Source organism: Ptiloglossa arizonensis, chromosome 2 (genome assembly GCF_051014685.1).
Source record: "Ptiloglossa arizonensis isolate GNS036 chromosome 2, iyPtiAriz1_principal, whole genome shotgun sequence".
In the NCBI taxonomy this organism is placed as follows: domain Eukaryota; kingdom Metazoa; phylum Arthropoda; class Insecta; order Hymenoptera; family Colletidae; genus Ptiloglossa; species Ptiloglossa arizonensis.
In genome coordinates, this window is record NC_135049.1 from 22,208,968 (window position 1) to 22,221,150 (window position 12,183).

The 12,183-nt window shown below is 45.1% G+C and overlaps 1 protein-coding gene across 10 annotated transcripts in view; it reads right to left on the reverse strand.

Annotated features, from left to right (window-relative positions):
- Nucleotides 1–12,183, reverse strand: part of LOC143155171 (phosphatase and actin regulator 2) — a 361,509-nt gene that overhangs the window by 236,815 nt on the left and 112,511 nt on the right. For 9 of the 10 annotated variants that reach the window (XM_076327604.1, XM_076327600.1, XM_076327597.1 and 6 more), the window contains one exon: nucleotides 7,799–8,137. The exons of the other annotated variant lie outside the window; for it this stretch is intronic. In XM_076327604.1, coding sequence (XP_076183719.1) covers nucleotides 7,799–8,137 — 339 coding nt within the window. The remainder of the gene's footprint in view (nucleotides 1–7,798; nucleotides 8,138–12,183) is intronic. 10 annotated transcript variants of the gene reach the window in all.

Below are 12,183 nucleotides of genomic sequence, written 5' to 3' on the forward strand. Positions count from 1 at the left end.
ATTGTTGATTTTATCGGGAGAGATTTCACCGTGGTTTTATCAGGAGAGAATGCAAAAATTTTCCAACCGTTCGTACGCGGGAAAGATGTTTCCTGGAATCGGGGAAAATAATGATTCGAGACACACGGTGTATTTTGTAAGTTTGATCGATTATTTTCGGATACTTTCTTAATTTATCGAAGAGGTGTTTTTTTTTTTCGGAGAAATGTTTTTTCGGAGAAAAGTTTCCTCAAGGTTACGGTATTCTAGGTCTTTAAATTCTTCGCGACGTCGCTACGACGCGAAGACAGAAATATACGACGACCCTTTAAAAAGTCAGGTTGACCCTTTGGAAGGTTTGAATATTTAAACGCGTAGCCAACCGAAGGCTAACTTTTGTTGAAAATTTTGTCCCGGATAGATTACAGTGGACGGTAGCGGTTGGAAAGTATCGGTGAAATTCGAAGGATACACTCTGCACGCCATCGGTGAATTTTAGAAGTTCTGGTAACCGAGAGCTCCAATTCGCCTACCGAAGTGCGTTTCTTTCGTCGACGTACGAGCGAACAAGGTCAATACGATTAAAATCGAGTTACCGATGACGCATAAGACGGCCGAGATCATTTCAGCCGGCGAGAATTCGGGGATCGGAGAATCTGAGAACGCCTCGTCGAGTTTCCCTAACGATTATGTCAATATACGTCCCTGCCCATATTTGTGTTTCAATTTTGAGGTCCGATGAGTTTATCCGTTTCTCCCGGGGGAATTCTAATTAGTAAGACAAAAACAAGACGTTAAACGCCGAGAATTCCATAATTCGCGGTGCACACGGAAAATTAAGCGATCCGCAAAGATGAATATTTTCTTTGGCTCGACTTCTACCCCATTTGTAACGTCCTAGTTGAATTTCGGATACGTAGGAATATTTTCGTAGGATATATTTTTATAGAAATCTCCGTGAAAATTTATCTCCTTCTCGCGGACGAATCCAATTCAACTTGAAACCTATAGTATAATTCTACTTTGTATGTACAATTTTAAATAATTCGCTAAGATAAGTAACTTAACCTTCATCGTTTCCAATACTTTCATCGATCTCAAATACGTAGGAATATTTCTATCGAATATCATTTGTAAATAATCTCAATAGAAATTTAACCGCTGCTCGTACTCCGATACAGCTTGGAAACCCTATGGAATAAATGTTACTATACGTACAATTTTTGCACGGCCCGGTGCCTCGCATTGAATATAAAATAGAAGCTAAGCGAGAACATCGATCGAGTCGGGCAATGTCTGCATAATTCCTCCGGCTGAATTCCCATAATTCTACGTTAAATACATCCCTTCGATTCGTCTCGGAGAACAAACGCTCGATCGCGCGGAATAACAAATACCTACTTCGAACTCCGTGATAAACAACTCCCTGAACATTCGGCGGTTAATCAAGCGTCGTCTCGTTTCGAACTCCTCCTGCCTCCATCGGTACCGAACAATCTCCTTAACCCCGAGGCCCGTCGACTGTATCGCTCGCATCGCGTCCCATTAATGGCGATCCCGATACTCTCCAGGCGCCGAAATCTCTGTCTAGCGTTACCGTCGTAACGCGTAAAAAACGGGACGTACGTACGCGTGACATTTTGACACGTGTCCCGTGGATTCTCTGCATCGAATGCGAGCCTGTCTGCCATCGAACAATACCTTTAGTTCGATGTCCCCCATCTTTCCGTGTACACTTTTTCACCGTCTCCGTTGGTTAGAGCGCGTGAAACTCGCGTCGAGGTATCAACGCCGAGTATATTTTTTTAAAAGCTGACAAAAATTCGAGAACCGTTACGAAATTTAACCACGCGAATATTTCGTTTCGAGAACTTCGAGCTCGGTCGAGAAAAGAGCGGGAAGAACTTTCGAAACTGTCGTTTCTTTGTTTCTGGAAATAATTCAAAAATCGTAAGCTACGTTTTAGATAGATTGGTGGGGAATAACGCGTACAACTTTGAAGTGAATCAAAAGGATGGTTTCGGAGATCCTTCGAGCAATGTTGCAACTCTGAGCGACGTAACTTGCGGGAAAATGAAATTGAAACGTTGCTGGATATCGGGTGAAAATTTTCCGTACTCTGTTTAACGGTTACCTGGAGAAATTTCAAATTGACGCGAGTACTTTTACGAGCCACAAGAGCGACACACCCTATTCTGAATTATACACGCGTACGTACGCGATGCTATCCCCGGATAGATCACAGGTTTCGTTGCGATCTAAACACGCGAGAGACCATCGTAATACGAACGATATTCTCGATCGCGAACAAACGACACCAATTATCGCATCGTGCCTCGATCCCCTTTCACGGTTCACGGTTACCTCGCGATCGTCCTTAAAACACACGAACATCCCCGAAATGCGAACTCATCGTTGAGTAATTCCGTCCAACGAACGCTAAAAATCATCCGGAAGACGATTAAAACGAGTCGAGGAAATTCTCTTCCTCGTGGATGTAATTCGAACGCGGCGGGATCGAGCTAACGACCGGCCAAAGTAAACTTCCGGGAGCTTCTTCTCGCATTGTCCGGAATCTTGTTTACGGGAGTTGGAGAGGCAGACATCGAACGATCTACGGGTCCACCGACTCGGTTTTCCGATCCTTTTGAACGAGCGGTTCTCTACGTCGAACGAAGAACGGAAGAACGGGTTAAACGAACGGATAGAAATGAAAAAGAAAAAAAAAAGTAGAAGGGAACGGACGAACGGACAGAGAGAACGAGACAGAGAGCCGGCTGGTAGGCTCTTCGGCTCGCGATGTACGCAGAGAAGCGTATCGATCGTCGTTGGCTCCCGTGGTTCTTGCCGCGAGACAGACGAGGAGCATACACCGACCCAGCCCCCAAGTCTCTACGACGTTTTATCCTCTGTTTGCGCCCTTTCCGTCCCACAGCCTCCATCACGGCCGCTTAATTCACCACCCCTTCGCCATCTATACCCCCCGCTACTCTACTCCGTGCTCTGTTCTTCGTCTTTTCCATGTTTAGCCAAGAAGCGGATCCGAAAAGAGACCGGTGAAACTTCCCCGTAGTGGCCACGGTCGATACCGAACCGACTGAAATCCGATGAATCCGCACCCTCGGAGAGGTATAAAACCTTAACGATCGAAGGGTCTTCGAAGGATTTTTGAGCGGTCGATCGACCTTTTATAGAACGTTGCCCGCTCAACGACGAGATTGAGACGCGATTCGATACCCTCGATACGTTTACCTTGGAAATTGAGACGCCTCGGTGTCGGTGAGGGTGTCGTTCGATCGAACTACGATGCAATCGCGACGATATTCTCCATATTTGATCATCGAGCGTGCGTAGTTTTGGAAACTTTCCGCGATCGGTGAACGCGACTTCGGTCGTGAAATATATTCGGTGGATGGGAATTTTTTAAGTATCGTAACGTCACGGTTCGGTGCTACTGCGAGATTTTGGAAACGGGTAACTAATTGGATTTATTTGCCAGGGATATTGACGAAGAAGGGAGTTGTGTGTACTTTGGTTCGAGAACGAAAGAGAGAAGGTCTGATAAGGTATTTTGGACCTCGACGATGAGCAATTGTAACGAGACAAGGAATTTGAAGGGAAATAGTAGTTTAAAGTTCGCGAAATACTCGTAAGATTGCGTTTAAATTGGAATCTTAAACTCTACTCGAAGTGGAACAGTTTTTAAAACACCAGGTTTTAAAATACAAGTTACAAGGTTCACACTGTTCGCTATCTCGTAGTAATTCTAATAATCCCAATGACATAACTTGAAAGTGATTATTGTTAAAAATCACCGCAACGTGTCGCGCTCAACATAAAAAAAATAATCGAAGGGGGGACTTTTACAAAAGTTACTGTCGATTCTATGAAAAGTTCTCTATCGATTCTAAAGAAATTACTTCGTCGATTCTACAAAAAGAGTACTTCCAATTGATTCTAAAAACAAATTTTTCAGTCGATTTTACAACAAAGTACTCCAATCAATTCTAAAAAAAAAAAAAAAAAACAATTGCTTCATCGATTCCAAAGAAATGACTCCAAAAATAATTCGCAAAGCGTTAACTAAATATTCCCCATCGCGTATCGAAGGTTCATCTTCCCCTGTTCCCTATGTTCGATCTCCCGGGATCCGAAAGATAGCCCAATTAGCCCCAATTGGCACGCATTGTTCCCTGTAACGACAGTTTACCTTCCAGCAGAAGGTCTCGCCGGGCGCGTTTAAACACTTCCCCTCCAGCCGCGGACCAGAATGAAACACCGAGCATGAAACGTTGCGCATGCAAATTTCCGGGAGAGTGCTCTCCTCGTCGAGTTCCTCGCGAAAATTAACGACCCGACTGTGACGCGGCGAGTCACCGCCGGCGGCGTCGCGTTATTCGACGAGCGACACGCTCGCGAGTACGTCGCGGCGCATAATCCGCGTGCCGTTATCGTCCCATTATGCCGTACGGCGCGTGCGACGTCCTCGCGAGGCGAAGCGTACTCGCTGGCCCCGCCTCGAGACAACGTCGCCGCTCGACGAGCGCTCAAAGGAGCCGATGGCCCGTAATTTACCAACCAGTCTCGAATAAATTCGCGGCCGAGCAACAGGTAGCTCGAGCTCGAATGGGGGGCGTCTGTCTCGAGACGAGGAGCAGAACTCGCGGAAATCGTCGCGGAAACGCGCGACGGAATTTCTTTTACCGATCGCGGACGAAATACCGCGAATCCGCCTCGAACGATATCGCGTTACGCGGCTCGGAGCGATAAACGTCGTTCTTACGGCTTCGGTTCGAACCACGGGTGAAACCCGATAGCCTTGTTTGGACGATGATCGAGATACGGGGCACGTGGAGGGTGAAGAGGGTGTAAAAACCAGAGCGAGAAAGGTCGAGGGTTGTTTCTCCGAACGGAGGATTCGAGAACTCGAGACGAAACCGGGGGATCCGTATCGAGTGACCTCGAAGAATTCTCGGCGTTGAAGAATCGTGTCTCGGCTGAGGGGATTCCGGTTTGTGGATTGGAACGCGAAAATTGTGAATTTCGAAATCTTTCCTTCTGGAATTTTTCTCGGAAACAATGGTTCTGGAGAATTTGGCGCGCGACCATGGGAAGACCGGTGCAAGTGGAACGAGACATCGGTGGTCGGACCAGGTTCTCCAAGGGGTGATTGCGTTTTTTCGTTTTCGGGCAAGAGAATGGGATCTTTTTGGGAGAATTGCGATGTTATTTCGAAGATTAGATTGTAGATGGAAGATCATTTCGAATCGTTCGTTTCTAATCTGCAGAATGTGTGTTATTACGGCAGCTAAGGGTGCGGTGGAATTGTGAACACGGTTTATCGTTCGAGTCTGTAACTTTTTATGCATCAATGCTTTTGTAGTATAGAAATTTGTATAGTTTCTCCTGCGATGAACGAATGTGTTAGCGAGGTTACGAATTGAAATAATTTGTAATCTCTTTGAAAGAAAAATTGCCTCATTGTTGACAAGATTCTCCGGAAATTGAAGTCTGCTTGGGAATAAAATTCCTTTCGCGCTTTCCATTAATTTTTCTACGAAGAATCATCACCGTATTGCGCCATTTACTCTTACCCTGTATACGTATACCAACGAAAGTGAATCTATATTCGAAGAAATTGCAAAGCCAATTGGAAACTACGATAAGTTCGTATAACGCAGAGTTGGACGATAATTGATCATTCGACGCGTACTTTCGCAACTGATTAACAAAGGTAATCGTAATCGTCGATCGATTGATCATCACCGAGATTAATCGGCGATCGTAAACCAGTCCCAAAACGTACTACGAGCACCCGTGTCTCAGACGCGAGGAACGCGCCCGACATTTGTTATTAATTGACCGAGAATGAGTTAACGTTGATGGGATTACCGCGCGATTCGGATGGCCGAGACAGAGATTCCATGAGAAATTTAAGCGGTCGCCACATAGCACGATGTACCGCGATCATACTTGGTAGCCCATTAATGCCGCCCCTAACACGTGATTTCCGGTAATTAGGTCAACGCCTGTGCTCGCGCCATTGTGCGCGTCGCTATTAGATACTGCAACGACGAGGCTATAATTTCATCGCTGGGTCTTCGCTCTTTCGCAACTTTGCCTCGAAATCGGATACAATCAATTCGTTGCGACACTCGAAGAGAGACCATTGTGCCTCGAGACGATGTTTCGAACAACGCGGCTAACCTGACCCAACTATTCGGTCTTTAAAGCCGGTGTTGTTGAAACAGGCTTCGAGTCTCGAGCCCTCGAGTCTCCGCGTTCAAGCCGTAAACGCTAGAACACCCCTTCGGCTCGAACATCGAGCTTCGTACGCAAGCTTTGAAGAATCGGCCTTTGAGCTTGAGACTCGAAGCTCGGAAGAGTCGGTTTACACGACGCCGAATAGCGAACTCGCGCGTTCTTCGAACGATTGGAAGAAATCTTTATCGGGTTAACGATGTAAGGAAACATTTCCCTTCGGATAACGTAAACGTTTACCTGGATAAATTTGTTACTTTCGGAGGTTGTTCCAATTAAAAGATACGGTTCAAATTGTAATCGTTGAAAACCTTTAGCTTCGAACACTAGGCTTTGGAAGACTCGCACTTTAAAGTTGAGTTTCGAAGCTTCGAAGACTCACCCTTTAAAGTCGAGTCGAGGTCGAGTTACGAAGCTTTGCAGACTCGTTGTTCAAGATCGAATTTTAAAGCTTCGAAGACTCACCCTTTAAGGTTAAGTTCCAAAGTTTTCAAGACTCGCCCTTTGAAGTTGAGTTACGGTGGAGATTCACAGCTTCGAAGGCTCACGTTTCAAGGTTAAGTTTCAAAGCTTTGCAGACTCATCCTCCAAGATCGAGTTCCAAAGCTTCGAAGACTCACCCTCTAAGGTCGAGTTCCAAAGTTCTCTCGAGACTCGCCCTTTAAAGTTGAGTCGAGGTCGAGTTCCAAAGTTTTTTCGAGACTCGCCCTTTAAAGTTGAGTCAAGGTCGAGTTCCAAAGTTTTTTCGAGACTCGCCCTTTAAAGTTGTGTCAAGGTCGAGTTCCAAAGCTTCGAAGACTCACACTTTAAGCTCGAGTTCCAAAGTTTTTTCGAAACTCGCCCCTTTAAAGTTGTGTTAAGTTCGAGTTCCAAAACTTCGAAGACTCACACTTTAAGCTCGAGTTCCAAAGTTCTCTTGTGACTCGTCCTTTAAAGTTGAGTCAAGGTCGAGTTCGAAAGCTTCGAAGACTCACACTTTAAACTCGAGTTCCAAAGTTCTCTCGAGACTCGCTCTTTAAAGTTGAGTCAAGCTCGAGTTCCAAAGCATCGAAGACTCGCCGTTCAAGATCGAGTTCCAAAGCTTGAAAAACTCACCCTCTACGATCCAATTCGAAATACTCCGAATACTCGACCTTTGCGTGCAAACTTCGAGGACGTTCTCAACAAAAAACTTCGACCTTGAATCTTCGAAGATTCGAGCTTCCCGTGCAAACTTCTCGAAAATCGATGCTCGAAACTTCGATAGACCCGATCCTCGAAGAGTACGCAACCTTCGAAGACTCGAGTTCCAAGACTCGCAGCTCGCGAGACGCAACCTTTGCACGCGAGCTTCGAAGACTCCGACTACACCTCTGACTTCGGCTACGGCCGACAACTTGGACGAAGTGTAGGGTGTTCGTTCGTCGTTACCTACCATCGAAATCCCGATACGGTGGCGTCGAACGTGTCAGTACCTAATCACGCTATCCACCGATCGAGCCAGGCCGACCAGCCTTCGTTTCAGCTTGAATTTCGTGCGGTTGTACATCGGATATCGTATCGGTTGTTTGCATCTTACCTTGCGTGCTGCCGTTGGGCTGGCCGGGTAGCGGGATCCCTGGATAAAGGGGCGAGAGATGCGGCGAGGGTTGATCGCTGGGCGGTCCTGTAGAATGCGGATTGGCAGTCGTGGGGATCGGCGTGGCCGAGGGTACTTGCTGGGATTGTTGGGATTGCTGCACGGTACCGGCGGACGTGGGTGTTGCTGCAGGTGTGCCGCAGCCACCGGTACCATCACCGGCCGGTTGCTGTTGCTGCTGCTGTTGCTGCTGTTGCTGCTGCTGCTGTTGTTGCTGCTGCTGGTGCGTCTGTTGCGGCGTAGGAGGTTTCTGGCCGTCCGTCGAGTCGCTGATCGTCTCTGAAACCGGGCAGCGCACGGTCCGGGTTAGTTTCGATTATTAATCTACGCAGATAGACGTCCGGGACTGTTCTACGTCGGTTCAGCAGATGTCTACAATGTTTTTTCGACCGGTTTCGCTCGGTTCACGAACGCGTGTGCTGCTGATCCGCTCTTCGGGAAGAGTGTATGTGTGTACGCGCGTGTGTGTGTCTTTTTTTTTTTGTATTTACTTGTATCTTTTTTCGTTTCGTTTCGTTTTATTTTCGTTTTAAGCTCGGCCATGTTGCGAAACTTCGGTGGATCGGTCTCGTTTCGTTTGTTTATTCGATCGATCGGGAGCACGAGCGAGCGAGCGAATAGACGAGATTTTGCGTTTAACAGGTGTCGCACGATTTCGTGAACCAGCTCCGGGCCTCGAATACCGTGCCCCCGCCCGTGTGTAACGCTTAGAGCGGTGTTTAAACGATGAAACGGGTCGATCGAACACGGTCGAATTCGTCGACGACGTTTCGCAAACACGATTCGTCCGATCTGCGTGGCGAAAATCGGGCTCGTGGCAACGTCCAAGTTTGCGTGTGTATTATTTATTTCTTTTTTCTTTTTTGCGAAGAGAGAGAGAGAAAGAGAAAGAGAGAGGGGGAGAGAGTCTTTCGTGGAACACGAGAGCGTTAATTTCGATCTAATTGCGACGAACTTCGCCATTGTTCCGTTGAATGTCTTGTAAATATGGAAGCTGGTCTACCGACGATTAGCCTGGCTGTATCGAATAATCGCTGGAGCAGTTCATTGTCGTGATCGTGACTATTCTGTGCCACGTCCCAATTGATGTGTACCCATGTGTTACAAATCGGCGTTGTTCTCTTCTCGGGCGTATTTGTTTGTTTTTTTTTTGTTTTGTTTTGGTACTTGGCTCGACGAGAGGGATCATAGAAACGTATTCCAAACGTGGAAAGAATCGTGCACGAGGTTCGATAAAAAAAGGACGATCGGTGGTAACGATCGAAGAAGATAACTGAGAATCGTGTAGCGCAGCGAACTAGCCTTCGTTGGGAAATTTATCGCACATTCCGGGAGGGACAAATTATTCAACGAATAAATACTTGCTGTGTAGTCTTCTTGGATAGTAGTCGGTTACTTGTAACGCTCTTGTCGGTTATGTTATTCCTCCGTATGGAAATATGTTTCGCTCGCGAAACCGGAGTTACATCCTGCGGTAGCGAACATTTCGTAGCGTTTGTTTATTTTCTATCTATCGATCTATTTGTAGATGTATCTTGTATTCGTGCAGCTTGCCATTACTTTACCCGTGTCAACGTCAATTGCTTGGAAACGAGGATTCGTTGAACATCGAGAAGCTTGTTCTACTTTTGTTCGTTCGATGATATTTCACGTACACTTCGGTCTTCGGTTCGACGCTAACAATTTTTCACATTTATCGAATCCTCGTTTCGAGACATTTGAAAACGCGTGGAAAATTGTTATCTTTCAATTTAACCCCTTCCCGATCATCGTCGATCGATCTTCAAGACGTGCACGCTATTTGCGATCGTGCTCGATGCGACGTTACAATGATAAAGCAGCGATGACGTATTTTAAACGATGTATTTAGATTACGATCTGTTGGGCAATGTCGTCGTTACTCCTGCTGGTACCAACGAAGTACAATGGTATCTATATACACAATTATCACCGATCGTAGAAACAAATCGTAATCTAAACGAATATTTGTTATATTTAAGATCGTTACAATAAAATTGACGATACCCACAATTGATGAATTTCCAGCGACACGAAGAGTTACAAATTGTTATAAATCGAACGATCGGGGGATAGACGATCCTATTCTTAGCGAAGGTAAATACAACGAGAGAAGGGGGTAGTTGTTAAAATCTTGTATCGTTTATTCGAACGTTAAATTGAATTTTCCTTGGAGAAAGAACGGATCGACGTGCGCGAAGAAAAAGCAACGTTCGCAAGCCCTGGCGAACACCACGAGTGTTTCGAATGGAAATCGATAATCCGTGACGCGTTCGTTACGTTTCAAAATTATCCAGTTATTTCGGTGATCTCGAGTGTCTATCGCTGCTTGGTTATTCTCCCTCGAAACGACTCAGTCCATTTACGGTGAATAATTAATCAAAGATTTCGAGCCGTTCAGCTCGGGAAACACCGTGTTTCGAACTCCTCGAGCGTTCGGTAACCCCCGCCCTTGCCCCGTGAAACGGAAATATGAATAATGGTGGAAGCTGCCGAAGAGTTTCAAACTCGATACTCCGCCAGGTTCTTTGACAGAAGATACGTTCAACGGGCATTGTTGCCCGTAGTGGCGGAGAGAGAATCTATTAATCAACGGAGCCGACTCGAGTCGCACGAAGAACCGAGAGGAGGAACGTTTTAGATCCACTTTCGTAATTACATTCCGCGCAAAGTGTCTCGCGCGTTATCGTCGTAACACGAGAACCACGACGGAACAACAGCCGCTCCTTTATCGCGACTCCTCGCGTTAATCCGCGAACAGTGAACGCAATTTGTCCCGTGGTGTCGATAAGTGTCGAACGTGGCTCGAACGAATTCTTTTTACAAACGAAACCACGGACACCTTCTCTGTATACGTACGTTTTTCAAGAACCTTTCGATACGAGACAGTTCGGTAAGAGTCACCCGGTACGTACAAAACAACCTCTTCCGCGTGTTGTACACGAATCCCGAGCACGTTGAATATATAGTACGTTTTATAAGGAGTTGCATCGTTTCGTTGGCAATGTTCAACCTCGTTCGGGAAGAGAAACTTAAACCGTAGAGAGCTTATCTTATCACTCTCGTCGGTAAGAACGACCGTAGCGTTATCGTCCTATGGTAAAATAACTGCTCGACATCGCAATCGATCGGACTCTTTCGACAGGAATTGCAGAGTGGAACCAAAAAGGGGACGAATGCAACAATTTTGCAAATTTGAATTTATCGACGATCAGATGTTTTCGTAACGTTATATGAATGAGGAGAGATTCTTCCTTTCGAAATGTTTTCTTTCCATGGGAAAAAGAAAACTTATCCGGTGCTTCTACTCTATAATTGCGTTACGCAGGATACTTAGTTTACATTCTTCTCTTTGAAATATTTTCCTTCCGTATTCGAAGAAAATCTATTTAGTGCTTCCGCTCTAGAATTGCGTTACGCGGGACACTTAAGTTACAAGCTTTCCTTTCAAATATTTTCTTTCCATATTTGAAAAAATCTATTTACCGCTTCCACTCTACAATTGCGTTACACGGGATGCTTTAGTTACAAGCTTCCCTTTGAAATATTTTCTTTCCATATTTAAAAAAATGCATTTAGTGCTTCCATTCTACAAATGCGTTACGCCAGATACTTAAATTACATTTTTCCCTTTGAAATATTCTCTTTCCATATTTGAAAAAATATATTTAGTGCTTCCACTCTACGAATACCTTAACGCAAGATACTTAATTTACATTCTTTCTTTTGAAATATTTTCCTTCCATATTTGCAAAAATATATTTAGTGCTTCCACTCTACGAATACGATACGCAAGATACTTAATTTACATTCTTCCCTTTGAAATATTTTCTTTCCATATTTGAACAAAAAAAATGTAGTGCTTTCACTCTACGAATACGATACGCAAGATACTTAATTTACATTCTTCCCTTTGAAATATTTTCTTTCCATATTTGCAAAAATATATTTAGTGCTTCCACTCAACGAATACGTCACGCAAGATACTTAATTTACATTCTTCCCTTTGAAATATTTTCTTTCCATATTTGCAAAAATATATTTAGTGCTTCCACTCAACGAATACGTCACGCAAGATACTTAATTCACATTGTTCCCTTCGAAATGTTTTCTTTTCGTATTAGAAAAAAAAACTTAATTGGCCGCTCTGTAGCTAGGTTTTCAAGGTTCCCGCGCCGAGTCGAATTTCCAGTATTCTCGATCGTGACAACGTTACTCGCTTTTGTCTCCCGGTTCGCGGAACGGCGATACGTCTTTGAGATTGGTCACGTTCCCAGCGCGAGTTGCAACGTTCCACGATTCCGGAA